The sequence below is a fragment of the Ovis canadensis genome, chromosome 7 (assembly GCF_042477335.2).
Source record: "Ovis canadensis isolate MfBH-ARS-UI-01 breed Bighorn chromosome 7, ARS-UI_OviCan_v2, whole genome shotgun sequence".
Lineage (NCBI taxonomy): Eukaryota > Metazoa > Chordata > Mammalia > Artiodactyla > Bovidae > Ovis > Ovis canadensis.
Window position 1 is genome coordinate 29486163 of NC_091251.1, and position 14506 is coordinate 29500668.

General features: G+C 54.4%; 1 protein-coding gene across 8 annotated transcripts in view; it reads right to left on the reverse strand.

Moving 5' to 3' along the window:
• Positions 1-7705, reverse strand: part of TLE3 (TLE family member 3, transcriptional corepressor) — a 49227-nt gene extending 41522 nt beyond the window's left edge. For 4 of the 8 annotated variants that reach the window (XM_069597665.1, XM_069597663.1, XM_069597664.1 and 1 more), the window contains exons 1-4: positions 6568-7705; positions 5900-6000; positions 5279-5342; positions 4287-4331 (exon numbers count right to left, since the gene is read on the reverse strand). In XM_069597665.1, the coding sequence (XP_069453766.1) occupies positions 4287-4331; positions 5279-5342; positions 5900-6000; positions 6568-6591 (234 nt within the window). In that variant the 5' untranslated portion in view covers positions 6592-7705. The remainder of the gene's footprint in view (positions 1-4286; positions 4332-5278; positions 5343-5899; positions 6001-6567) is intronic. The other 4 variants (XM_069597670.1, XM_069597667.1, XM_069597668.1 and 1 more) reach the window with 1 other exon arrangement.
• Positions 7706-14506: the final 6801 nt, after the last annotated feature.

A 14506-nucleotide genomic window follows, 5' to 3' on the forward strand; every position in this document is an offset into this window, starting at 1 on the left:
CAAAGTGGAGCGAGGCAGATACCCTAATCCACTGCTGAAGAGGATGAGAGAAGAGACAGCTCTGGAGAAGAGCAACAAGGCAAAAACGTCAGAAGGAAATTGAGTCTTTAGAGGGGTTCCCGGATGCCAATATTCTGACCAAAATAAATGATACTCAAAGGTATTTTTTCTTAGCTCAACTCACAGATGCCACACAAACAGGGACTGCCCTAGTATGAAGAAATACGTCCCCTTCAATTTGAGTGTCCCAGCTTCTCCCCACCCAGACTGACTCGACTCCTGGGCAGGGTTTTGGTAACTTCATCATCTGCTGGTCCCCTCTCGCTCCTCACACCTTTACAGTGGCCACAGAACTTCCAGATGTTATGTCTGAAGCTCTTTCAGCCCAAGCCCCTTTTCATGTGGGTGTGAGGGCCCAGGGAGGGGAAGTAATAAGTGAAAATGTTCCATCTTCCTTTTCAGCCACGTCCACGGCCACCCCCATGGGCCATCCCCATCCTCGGGTGAAAGATTCACAGGCTTTATCACCTCACCGTGCCTGTGAACCTTCTCTCCGGGATTGCTGGTTATGCACTGTGTTTATTACCAGGCGCAATGAATCATTAGTTGTGCAAATAGCTGGCGGTTCAGAAGAGGACCCTGGGCAGGCAGAGGCGATTCAGCTGATATGGTTATACAACCCGAAATGGGGGACTTTGGACTTTGGTGTCGCCAGGTCTGTAGCCTTAACCTCCTGAGATAATAACGCAGAAAGCAGCAATGGTAATTAAAGACACAGAGTGCTATTAGTTAGTAAACGAGCACTCTTCATTTCTTGAGTTTTGCTAAGAGAGCTGGGTCGGGAGGAGAAGTGGTAACAGCAGCTCCTCTGGTAACTTACTGGACTGGATGGATCTGGAAACCTCAGCTCCCCTGCCTGGGCCTTAGTTCCTTCATCTGGACCTTGAAAGGTTTGCAGAAGAAGCCAAAGGGCTCTCCCAGTTAGAACAGAAGGTCAGAGGAAGGGCTGCTTGGTGATGGGAAAGTGGGGGCATGACACATTCCCCAAATCAATAGGCCTCCAGTGCTCTTCCAAAACCTCAGTGATCACCAGCAAGGGGTGAAAAGGCAGCCTGACCCAGCTTCTCAGAGCATCAGTGCCTCAAACCCTACGCACTGCAATTGCTCTGGAGTGCCTGTTTCCACGCTGGCTTTGTGATTTGTGGCTGACACTGGAGAGTGTCAGCCTCTGTGGGAACAAGATGGGAACTGATGAGCTGGCCAGCCATCATCACCTCCCTGGCCTTGCTGAATCACCCTTGACATCCTGCCTAGAAGCAGAGGCTTGGAGGAGGTGGGTGACCTCTTGAAATCTCAGGCCAGGCCCATGATTCTGTAATCTCTGCTTTGCCACAATTAGGGAGGGAAACCGAGAAGGGGAGGAGAAAACCATCGACTGTGTTCTCTGGGATTCATTCGACAGCCTGGAAAAAGAACACAGAGGGAGACAGAGACACAGCCAGGAAGGGAGCCAGCCACAGTGAGTGTAACCTCTCAGTAAAGTTAAGACTGGCTGGACATACCTCATCAGCTGCCCTCTGTCAATACTCAGGCCCATCTGGCAGAACCTGAGGTTCCAAACTAACAAGCATTTCCCATTGAGCCAGCAAAGAAGGGCTTCTGAAAAAAATACGTGGTGGTGTTGGTAAGAGGGGTGTGCGGGCGCACACGTGTGTGTATGTGTGCATGTGTGTGTGAGCTGGCTGAGGGCTGCCACACTTCCCAAGGTGCTAGCTCTGGAGATCATCTATTATATAAAAGTACAGACAGGCCCCACCCCCACCCCTGAGCTTCAAGATGAAGAATCCAGCCTGTTTGTTCCAGGCAGATGTAATCACACGAACAGTCAAGTCTAGAGGGCAGGACACTGCATGAATAATTCAAGCACTCCAGTCACTTGATTGTGTGTGCAGATAAAACACCAGTCAACCGCTAAACAGGTCAGCTGATAAACTTGTTTGCTCAGGCCTAACCACCATCCGCCAAATGCACCCAAGACCCACACTACAATTAGTGGCCGGTTTTCTTCTGCAGAACCCTCGCAAGCCTAGGGAGGTGGCCAGCCCCAGGAGGTCAGGACTGCATGTCTTAGTGCAGCGTTTCTTCACCTCCTTGCCTCTTTGTTCCTCCACAGCCACAGGGCGATTTCACCCAACTCAGAGGTTGCCGGAAACCCAGCACAGGTACTGTGCTCAGAGCACAGACAGTCCTGCTGGGAAGCAAGTGGGAGCTGAGGCTCCAAGGCAAAGGTGAGTGGCAAACAGGGTAAAGTGCTCGTTCTGGAAGCCAGAGGCCCACATTTAAGTCCCATCTCTGCCCTCCTGGCTTCCCTAAAGCCTCGGTTTCCTCGCCTATAAAAAGGGGGCAAAGAAGACATCTCTCTCCCTCTGGCAGCTCAGAGGATTAAATGAAATCATGTCGCCAAACCTCAAGCATTCTCCTCCTAAGAACCCAGGGTCTGGGGACGGGCCAGAAGCCCCAGATGCACGCAGCTGCTTCTTTATGTAAACCCCACCACTGAATGCACTAGGAAGATGAATAACTCTTCCTGGGTTCAGAGTGGCCCAGGACTCCAGGAGCAGCTTTGCTCCAACAGCCAAGGTGGATTCTTGGTGCCAAAGAACCATCCACTTACAGACACAGGGAACACCACCCATGCAGACCTCAACATGCAACGACATATTACACCTTAATTACGAAGCTTTTAGAAGAACGGCTGCTATAAATTTTAAACCTGGTTGCAATTACCCTCTTTAAACACACCCAAGATACCAAGCACTGAGGACAAAAAAAGAGGGGTGGAGAATGGGAGGAGGTGGCATCTTGCATAACAGCCCAAGGTCCTCGAACACCTGGGACCCCCGTTTCACTTCACACATTTTTAATGGACTAGTCGGATCCAGCCAGTTACACTTAAAGTTAGGCAGTCTCTAGCCCATACTCCAGAGGACAAACATCTTTACTTACAAACTGGTGTCTGATTATGATTCTTGTGGGTCAAGAAGTAAAAGCCTGGTAGCCTTTTCCCATGTCTCCCTAAAAAGCTAATCCCTGACTGCCTCCCAACATTCCTCAACAAACTCAGGCCCCCTTTCTGGCTGCCCTTCACCCAACACTGGGGTTCCCTCCAGGAAGGGGAAGGAACCTGGATTCCAAAGGCTCGCTGTGAAACCACTGGAGCGGGCAGGCAGGAATCTACAAGCATTCCAGAGGTCACCTGCCCTTCTCACCTGCCCTGGGTCCTGCCCCCTTAAAGAGCAAAATTTAAGCCTTGTAAACCACTGTTCATTTAGAGCAGAAAATCCATTCAAGTCACGGTCACCAAAGGCTAGAATGAGTCAACAGCCTTCTGAGATTTCAAGAACACCAATTGTTAAAAAGAACCACCGGCCTGCGCCATTTCTCCATGCCAAGTCAACGCTAATCGCTGGCCAAGCCAAACTATAGGCGGCCTCTCCTCGGAAGACAAATATACAAACAGGCCTCTCCCACAGCCCAGCCCAGCGCCCAGGACAGACTTACTGATATGCACTGAGATAAAAGTGTTTGTATTTGCCCAGTTTGAGGTATACTGTTATTAGAAGAGTGACAATACAGGGTAGTTTACATATCCATCACACACCAGCTAAACTGGTTTGACTTCAGGATTTCAAAGCTGAGCTCAACCCCCAGTCATCTCAGAAGTCCTGGCTAGGCTGCCCCTGGGCTTGTTACTTCACCTCTCAGCTTCCCCCTGGAAAATGGGAATGATCAAGTCAGCCTTTAGATTAAGATGGAGATGAGAAAGTTGCGTCATATACAGAAGGTACCAAGCTATAACTCCTCCTGGATTTATATTTTTAAGCAGTAGGTAGCCTGTTCCCTTACATTTTGACAGCTCAGCCTGGCTTTTAAGACTCTTGAAGTTTAATCTTATCAAGGCAGAACATCACATTTTTGCGCATACGCACACACACACACGCAAGCACGCACATACACACACACACACCCCCTCCTGCCTTTCCTTTTGTAAATTTTACATTAAAACAGATTAAAGCAGCCACCTCTGGGTTACAGAAGTTTGTAAAGCGGATCCTGAACAGACAACTTTCCTTTTGCTCCTTACCCCTCCACCAAGATCCAAGACCAGGACAAACTTCACAAGCTTGGATGCTAAAAGCTCAACATGTCTGAAAACTCAACCAAGCCTCAGACCCTGCCTGTCAAGAGCAGGATCTGTAATTAGATACATATCCTAAAGCACTTACCTGCTTGTGCATCTCAATGTTCAAACCGTAGGACATCTCATAGTACTAAAAGTAAAAAGAACTGCCGTTAACGCACAACACCAAGATCTGTGTTCCAGAATCAGCTTTGGAGAAGGTTTTGGCCAAATGGTACTTTTAGGATACATTTGCTAAAGAAGTTTAAGTCAAACCCCAAAGCCAGCTACAAAGAGGCTTGAAGAGATGAAGGACTCAGGAGTGTTGTTCTCATCTCAACAGAATACCCTATGTGCAATAAATAGTGTAAGAAGAGTTGGGCCCTCCCTCCCACCAGCCCTGCCTGTGCCATATATCCTGTTTATACAATGTTTGGGTTCAACAGGGAATCAATCGTGTGTACACTGGGGCCGCTTGCCCTATCAGAGTTCTTTAGCAATGTGCCCAAGGTCTCTTATATGGATAGCAGTGCAAAGAGTCCCACTTAAGGACCTCCAGCGCCCTCCTCACCATCAGAAGATTAAAACTTGCTGGAAGAGACACTGGGAAAAGGGAGGACCCGTCTACACACTGCCCCAGGGTCCATGAGATTCTCAGTGGGGTGATCCCTGAGTGAGCATGGAGGCAAAAGGCTCCCCCACTCTCAGGAACCCCTAGGGAGAAAACGAGGGAGGAGGAGAGGTCTTATGTCCCACTCTGGCTAAATCCCAGGGCTGCAGAGCAGAGAAGTTTCTACACACTCCCAGGAGGTCTCTAAGAACGGCTTTTATCCAACCCCGAGACAGGACAACCAGCCCTCGGGGAAACCTTCAGAACACAAATCAAAGGCGCACAAAGGTAGTGTACGAGGAGAGGGGTTGGGTTTCTCTGCCCCTCCTCTCACCCACCCTCCTCCAAGTGGCCCGGGCTGACGGAGGCTGGTGAAAAAGGGTCGGATGGCACACTCGGACCACACCCGCTGCGGGGGCTGCCCCGCGGAGGCTGGGCAGGGCTCCCCAGGCCCACGCCACCCTGGCCGGGTCCCAGCCGCCTCTCACCATCACATAATGGCGCTGCATCTCCGTCTTCTCGTTCGCCAGCTTGTCGTATTCCACTTTGAGGCTACGAGGGCAGGAGGAGCCGGCTCAGGCCTGGGGCCTGCACAGCCTCCTCTGGGACCCCAACCCCTAGGGCGTCTCAGAGCCACTTGGCCACTTTCCTGATACCCACCCCCGGGGGTACTCCCCTCATCCCGCAGCCTCGGGCGGAGGGGCACGTGGGTCCCCGACACAGGGGCGGGGGGGGGGGGGAGTGTAACAACTTGAAACTTCCTGCGGCCGAGCGAGTGAACTTATCCGGGGCGCGGGGTGGGGTGGAGTGGGGGCCGGGACCCTGACGCTGGCTCGCGACCCCTCGCGACCCCTAGAACCCGGAGCGAGCCGGCTCGCGCCCCGATCCTTCAACTTCCCTCACCCCGGGAACGGCACGGGGAGCCGGGAGGCTGCCGGCAGCAAAGGGTTAAGGCGCCGCGCTCGGAAAGGGGAAACAAAAGGAGGAGGCCCGGGCTGCCCCGCCGCCCCGGGGTCGAGAGCCCGCTCAGTCCCCGAGGGGTGGTGGCAGGAGCCGCGGGGGGGACGCCCCCGCCCTGCCAGCCCCGGGGCGGCCCCCACAGGCCTTACCTGTGATATTGAGCTTGAAGGAACTGGAATTCGTCTTTGATCCTGTCACAAGACTCAGCCACCGTGAATTTAAATCCTGGCTGCCCTGGTTGATGGGGAGCCTGAAGCCGGCCAGGACAAGACAGGGGAGGGGCGGGGGCGTCAGACCCGGCTCCAAGCTGCCCAAGCCCCTCAGCGGCTTTCCCCGGTCTCCCCCGCCCCCACCTCAGCCAAAGGGGCCTCCCACAAAGCCCAGAACCTTCCCAACAAGTTTCTCCGGTCCCCGACGGGGAGGGGGGCGCCCTAATCTCTCCCTCTCGGCCGCGGGGCTCCTATCCCTTTTACGAAGGGGCTCCTATTCCCAAGTAAGACGGGGACAGAGGAGACACAACGAGCGAGTTGGGAGACTTGGGTGATGGGGCGGGGGATAGCATGAAAACAAACAGTTCCCCAGTAACACTGGGAGCCCCTCACGCCATTAGAGCGGAATTAACCTCCTCTCTCTACGGCGCCCCCCCATCCCCATCCTTTGTGTGAGCGCGCGCGCGCGCGCGCGCGCGCACACACACACACACACACACACACACATACCATAAAGGTAGCAACAAGCAAAATGGAGGTGCCAGATAAACTGCCTCGTTTACCCTGCCATGATAGATGCTTAAATAAACCGAGTTGCAATTACTCACCGGATGTCTGCCTTGCGGATACATGGCAGGGAGGGGTCGTGATTCCGAGAGCGTGGAAGCGCAGAGAGCCCGGGCCGGGGAGGTGCGGGGGAGGGGGGAGCCAAACCCGAGCGGGGGGCGGCCGGGAAACCGAGAGCTCGCCCCCGGCCCCCCCAGCCCGATCTCGCACCGAAATCCCAGAGTCCGGCGCTCGCACCAAGCGGAGACAAAGAGCCGAGGAGCAGGCGGCAAAGTCGTCGGCGGGCGCGGGCTTTGTGCACCTAGGGCTCCGCGAGCTGCGGCCGGCCGCCTTCCCCCCGCTGCGTGGAGCGCGTCAGAGCCGGGGGCTGCGCGGACATCGTCGTCTCCCTGGCGGGTCTGGCGCGGGGTCCCGAGGTCTGGGGGCCCCTCTTGGGGCAAGCGCGAGCGCCCTCCGGTTCACTCAGCGCGTCGCGCCGGGAGGGGGGCGCGCCAGGGCAGCCCCAGCATCCGGGGCGCACGGGTCCGATCCCAGGGGCGGCTCTCGGCGAGAAGAGGAAGGAGGCAGGCACCGAGGTGGCGGCTTGGGGCCGCAGGAGCGGCGGAGGGTGAGGGCGGGAGCCCGGCGCTGGCGCTTCGACGCCCCCCCTCGGAGAGGAAAGCCTGCTGTTCCGTCTGCTACTGCCGCCGCCGCCGCCGCCGCTGCAAGCCCTTCCCAGGGCCGAGGAGGAAACTCCGCGTTCAGTGGGTGGGAATCAACCGCCCTGGCATCCTAACTCCAGCAAGCACTAGAAGCCGCCGCAAGAGTGTCCTCGCTGCTCCCAGTTCGAGCGCTGAGTCCCCAGCGAGGAGCGCTCGGTGCCGCCACCGCCGCCTCGGAGCGCGCAGGCAGAAGAGCGCCGGAGGGGAGACGCAGCTCGAGACCCAGGAGCTCTGCGGCTTCCTTCCTTCGCCTCGGCCCGGCTCTCCTCTCCGTGCCCCGACACTCCCCCCCCCACCCCCAACACACACCCAACGCGCGCGCCCGCGCGCGCGCGCGCACACACACACACACACACACACACACACACACACACACACCAAAAAAGTGCCCCGGACCTGCGGATACCACACACAGACAGGCGAGTGGGACGAGCACGAGGTCTGAACTGCCGCGAGAGCAGTTCCAAATAGGGACTGAAAAGTAACAAAATAATGTGGCAGCTTCGCCCGGCGCTGGCCAATGGGAGCTCGGGGCCCCCACGTGGGGCAGCCGGACTCGGCCTGCGACTGGGCGCCGCCGGGCGCGACGTCACAATGCCCTCTTGTGTCTAAAACTATGCATGAAAAGTAGCAATCAGGCCCTACCCGCTGGTGACTTTCGCATGGGAGTGAAAAACAGCGCTCCTCAGATCAGGAATTAACCGAAAGACATATAATAAATAGATATATATTATAGTCCAGGGCTGCTGTGGTTTCCCCCCCCTCTCTTTTTTTTTTTCCCACGATATACTAGCAAATAATCATTTGGCGGGAGGGGAAAAGAGGAAAGACAGAATAACAACAAAAGAAAGAGAGACAAGCTGTACAGTCCTCAAAACCTGTGGCTGGTAGCAATGTATCAGTTTATTCTGCAGTGGCGGCGAACGATTCCTCCCTCTAATCTCATTAGGTCTGCAAAGCAGCCCAATTAGATACTATAAAACAAACAGAATCACTTTGTCACTTTAATGTTTTCACTTCACAAGATTTAGGACCGATAAAATGGTGGCTCCCAAAGTTGCCTCCCACCTTAATTTTGCTCGGAACTGAGAGTGTCCCTTCCTTAGCCCCTTCTCCTGCTCACCCACCCCCACCCCCGCCCCCACGGCCCCCAGCTTTTCTTCTTTGTTCATTTGTCCTTTACGGAAAGCCAAATAAACAGCGTCTTTGATGTGCGGCGGCTGCCCGCGAGGACAAGTCGGAGGAACTCTTGCTTGGCGGGCTGCGCAGATAGAAGGGCCCGTCTGCCCGCGGACACCCTGCACAGTCCGCGCTGTCCCCACTCGGGAACTCTTTTCCGGTGGAGACCTCTACGCCTTCGCCGCAGCTGCCCAGTGAGCGCCGGGGCCAGGGAAGCGGAGTCTGGAATACGGTGGCGGCCTTACCCCACCAGCCCGGGAGCTTCGAGTTCCGACCCGGTTTTCTCAGCCTAACCCCGGGCAGTGTCACGGCGTCGGCGGAAGCCTGCAGAGGGGCGCGCGTGCGAGCCAGTGGGCCTCTCGGCCGCCAGCCTCGACGCCCCGGGAGGCGCAGACGCTCACCCGCCCCCGTTCGCTCCTCTCCCACCCCCACCGCCGCGCCTCCGGGACTCCCCGCGCGGTCGCACAGGCCACTCGACTCCGGGGGCCAGTTTGCCCGCAAACCCATAGCCTGCGTCTACTGCGTTCGGGGTTACGTCAGGGCAGACGGGGCGAGGGGACGCGGCCCTTGAGCGTCGAGGGGCTGGGGGGGCCGCGCCCTGGGCCGCAGGGGCACTGCTGGGCTGGGAGCCCAGGTGGGCCCCCCTCCCCAACATCTCCGCGAACCCGCACGCACCCGGGGGCCGGCGGCGGGCCCGGGATCTATATTTTCCCCTCATTAGGAGCTGGAGTTCGCTTTTGCATTTTAATGAGGAGCTGAGAGCGAGCGGGCGCTCGGAGGCCGGTGCGCTGGGAGTTACACGTGAGCGCCCGCCTCGGAGTTGAGCCTCCCCACGTCCCCTCCGGCCGCCAGTCCCGAACCGCGCTCCTCTCTTCATTTATTTATTTTCCTAAATAAAAACATAAATCGTGTGCGCCACGCACTGAGGAGGGGGGGTGGGCAGAAGCCCGGCTCGACAGATGCGAGCATCTGGCCGCAGCATTCATTAGACACAAAATGGCTCCTCTTTGGAGCTTCCTTCCCCCCTCCCCCTTCTCTGCCCTCCCCCTTACGTCACGGGTGGGCGCACCCGCTTCCCACCCGCCCCGCCCCTTTCTCGCCCCTGCCCCCACGTGGGGGCCGAAGACCCCGCCCCCTAGCGAGGCTCAGAAGGCCAATCAGAGGCTGTTGATGAGAGTCTCAGTTACTGATTGGTTCAATTGCCGAGCCCTGTCAGTCGGCGACCAAGGCTGTCAGTCAAAACCACGCGGGGTGGGGGAGCGCTGACAAATGCCGAGGCTTCTGAGCCTCCCGCTTGCAAATAGTGCTTGGAATGGCTGCTTAATTAGCTTTGAATGGCTTTTCCTTCCAGCTCAAACAATCTGTCACTACCATGTGGTATAAAGGAGCCATGCATAAAAAAGTAAGCAGAGGCTAAATATCAATTTGATTTTGTGTATCAAAGGAATATTTTATTTTTCTCCCTAGTAATGAAACGTATCAATTTAAATAATAAAAGGTAAAAACACACACACAAACCAAAAAAAGAAAAAAAGAAGGGGGCGGGGGAAGAAAGAAAGAAAGGAAAAAACCAAACTCCACGGTTCTCCGACTCCTGTGCAAGCCTTAAACAGGTAATTTCTACGGCCCACGTTCAGGAGGAAGCCTAAAGAGTACCCCCTTCCCCACCTCTTTCAAACTTGCATTGTGTGTTCTCTTGTCGTCCAGAGGTCTAGGAGGAGTGATGGGGGAGGGGTGGCCCGTAAAAGGAGAGTTGAGGGCGAGGAAGGGGGCAAACTTTAAAGGGAGCTCTTTGAAGCTGTTAATCAAAGTGGAGGGGGGTTTTAAAACCCCATAAACTTGGGATCCCGCAGCAGGTCTCGATTTGGGAGCTGAGAGGGAATGAGGGGTGGGGGGAGAGAGTGGGTGTGCGTCTCGCCCGGATTTATTAAACACAATGCCTTCAAGATGCCCGGGATGCGGCGCCTGGTCCGGCCTTCCCTCTCTCCGTTTTCACTTAAGACTGGCTCCACTGGCCTCCGCCCGCAGTTGGCCGACAAACCTGGCCCCCAGGTCGGGTCCACTTGGATAGAGGCCAGAAGAGCGGTCTGGGGTTTGGTGTCGCTCCTGCCGGGACGACCACTCTCCTGGTCGTTGAGTCAGTGCCCTCCTGCCTGGTAGACTCACGTCGAGTTCACCTGTGAGCCTCAGCGCCAGCCCTGCAACCTTGGAGCCCTCGTGTGATTGACCTGGTTTTGCAGAGTCGCCTTATCGGCAGGATTCCACTGGAGGACCCCACCACCTAGTCTGAAATAATAGCGGCGCCACAGCCCTTTCAATGTACAAGGCAGGACACTGCTACCCAGGCACTCCCGAAGGAAACAGCCTGACTGGTAGCCTTGTTTTATAGAGTAAAAGAGAAGACCTAGAAAGTCCAGTAATTTGCCCCAAGCTGGGCATAGGTGTCAGGATTCCAGTCCAAGGTAACCAGTTCAACGGCCAACTTCAGTGTCCTCTTTGATAGCAGGAGCTGGACCCCTGCAAATAAGTGCTAAAGGAAAGGCATTCACTCATTCATCTTCGTTCATTCATTCATACTGAGGGTCTGGCGATGAGGTCACAGGCCCAGCTCCCCAGCGCTGGGCTTCCACTGGCTCCTCACAGAGCATCATTCCCAGGTCTGCTGGGTTTCTGGCCTCCAGCATGTGGAGGAGCAGAGAGGTAAAAGCAACTAGCCCAGCTCTCCTTTCAGCTGGCCACCCCTTTACCCCCCACCTTGCCACACCACAAATTAGGAAAAACAGGGAGAAAAATAATTTTTTATGCTTGAGGTAGAAAAGAAAAAACATGTATAGGACACCCCGCCCAAAGCGCTTGACAATTATTTTTCAAGAAGGAGGGGAGTGGAGAGAGAGAGTTCAAACGTCTCTGTCTCCAGTTCTAATTGGAAACGTTTCAACTGTTTATGTTACAAGAAGTGTCAGGGTCATTTGCTACTGGAGAGCTGACTTTTCATTGGCTGCTTAATTGAGTACCTCAGAGTCCACCCCACGTGGGAGAGGAATTCCTGGCACACACACACACACATACACACGCATACACACACACACACACACACACATACACATATACAAAAGTCACCCGGTGAGACAGAAAGCCCGGCCTGGATTTGCAGAGCGAAGGTTCCCCGGCCCTTCATTGGGGGGTGAGAGGTGGTTGGTGGGCAGTTGTTCACCAGCTCCAAGAGCTACTTCTCTGGCTTTTAAAAATTAACTGTCAAACACTTTAGATAGAGTGTTAATAAATGGTTTCTCCTTTTCCCAGGAATCAAAGGGCTTTACTCAGGTCAGCCACAGGGCTGTGGCCTTCAATTTGAGGAAGAACTCAGTACCTTGCAGCTTAGATGGTAAAGAATCTGCCTGCAATGCAGGAGACTAGGGATCCATTCCTGAGTCAGGAAGATCCCCTGGAGAAGGAAATGGTAACCCACTCCAGTATTCTTGCTGGGAAATCATATAGACAGAGGAGCCTGGCGGGCTACAGTCCATGGGGTCGCAAAGAGTCAGACACCACTGAGGACTACACTTTTACTTGCAGTACCTTGGATGGGTTTCAGATCACTCTGTGTCCTCCCTTCCCCCACAACCTCCAATGGCTTTGATTTTCTCAAGGCCTGTCGTTGGGACTGCACAAAGGGAAGAGAAATCTTTCTCTGTCCTCTCCCATTTGGTTGATTCTGTAAGCCTCCTCTGATGGTTGGCCCTTGACTCCATTGCTAGGGCAGTTCTGTCCCCTCACCAGCACCACCCCTATCCACCAGTCATCCCCAGCCTTCCTCCACAAGTGAGCACCTCACCACAAAGTAAAAGGAAAGGGAATTTTTATTTATCCAACAAACTCTTACATAGTGCTTAACTCTGTCCCAGACACTGTTCTAAGCACTTGACAAATATTAACACACTTAATCCTCTCACAGTGAATGAAGTGGGTACTATCAATATCACCCCTGTTATACAGGGGGGTGGGGGGCAATTGACATGCCATGTACAATGACTTGCCCAAAGTCACTTCAGTGGCTGATGAACTTGAACCCAGGCAGTCTGGCTCCAGAGTCTTCACCCCAACACTCCACTGTCTCCACAAGCTTGACTTTCCTGGGAATGCAGATCAGGGCCACAGGACAGACCACAGGAAACAGGAGGGCCCCTAGGAAGTCCCAGACAGAGCCCCTGTAGAGCTCATTCTGCAACCACCTTATTTCAGGGATGGGAACTGAGCTCTAGGAGGGCGGGGAACTTCCCAGGGTCTCCTTATCCCCTCTTCCAATTCTCTGGCTGGTCCCAGGTATGTGACCTGGAGGGATGTATTCAATCTCGATAAGCCTCCATTTCCTCATCTGTAAAGTGGAGATAACAGTCCTGTCCACCTCAGAGAGTTGTTCCGAGGATGGATGGAGATAATGCATGCAATGTACTTAGTGCAGAGCCTGGCTCATTAAGTGATCAATAATAGCCATGTTGGCCATGATGATGATGCAGAACCATCCTTACACATTATTCAACTCCTTACACATTTCCTGAGTGCCTGAAGAGATGAGGAAGGTCTAATGTCCCAACCCTCGAGAGGAATAATTCAGGCAGTAGCCAAGCCCAGGTGGGAACACTGAGCTCACTGAAGCTCACCCGCCCCCCACCCCACCCTGGCCCCACGCCTCATCCCCCACCGAGGTCATCAGGCCTTCCCCTCCCTCTCTGGAATTCCCATTCTTTATCATCGTCCTATGATGTCCTTGGATATCCCTACTGCCCAAGGACCCTTGAGATATGTACAGGAGAGGGAGGGCCAAAGGCAGTTCAAAGCTAAGGTTTGGAGGGTTGGTGGGTGGGGAATTCTGGAGGCAGAGAAATTTGATAAACAGCAGTGGAGTCCATAGCATTTCTGAGAAGACAAGCCACAACAATGAAGTATATGAGGATAAAGTAGTCTGGCTCTAAGGGAGAACAGGAGTTGTGAAAGGGGCTCCTGGGAGGACTGCCTGGGAGGGTGGAGCTTAAGCTTAGTCCAGAATGATGGACAGAAGTTCCAGTGGGTAAAGGGGACCAGGATGAGCAAATGCTGCTAACAGGGACCCGTCCCTCTTAGCCTGCGCCTGGGTGCTTTCTGCTTCCTTGAATCCTTTCTGTGTTTTGCCACCTGAAAAAGTCCTTTGGCTCCCTTCCCTAAGACCCCTGCCATCATCCTCACTTGTATTTCAGGTTCCAGTGAAATATCTCTAAAGTCTCCTAAGATCAGAAGAGAGGAATCCACTCAGTACTGCATGGCAGCCCCAGCCTGAATCAAGAGGCCTAAGGAGCAGCCAGATCCTGGGGAAGACCTGGAAACTCTCAGGTTCTCAGTTTCCAGATCGGTAGAATGGGAATAGTGAAGTGAAAGTGAAGTCGCTCAGTCGTGTCCGACTCTTTGCGACCCCAGGGACTGTAGCCTATCAGGCTCCTCCGTCCATGGGATTTTCCAGGCAAGAGTGCTGGAGTGGATTGCCATTTCCTTCTCCAGGGGATCTTCCCGACCCGGGTACACGGGTCTCCCGCATTGCAGGCAGACGCTTTACCATCTAAGCCACCAGGGACTGACCCTTAATTGCTTACCTGGCAGGGGTTAACAGAAAGTCTACTCTAAGCCCTTTTTGGAGGTACCAAAGTCTAAGGGAAACCTTTGGAACATATGCAAGCACAGACAGCCTCTAATTCCAGGCTGTATGTAGGCCCTAAGAACTAAATACGGTCTATGCAGGGGAGCAGTATTGGGTAGAAGGGATGGGTAGAGGTGAAAGCAGGGAAGCTGTCTGTAGAGGGTGGTGCTTAGTGTGGCTAAGTGCAGAGGAAGGGGAAGAGTTCCAGACAGGGACCTAGATGGTCAGCCAAGACATTCTAGAGAACGCTGGGGATGGTTTGCTTTGCTTGATGGTGCAACTGGCAGAGGAGGCCACCACATCTCTCCAGAAATCTAAGGAAGCCAGGCAATAATTTAATGAGCCCCTCATGTCCACCTGGGACTGTGTACAGATGGAATGTGTTTGTTTACCTCTCTTTAGGAGAAGTGTAAGACTGGAAACATTCTCCCA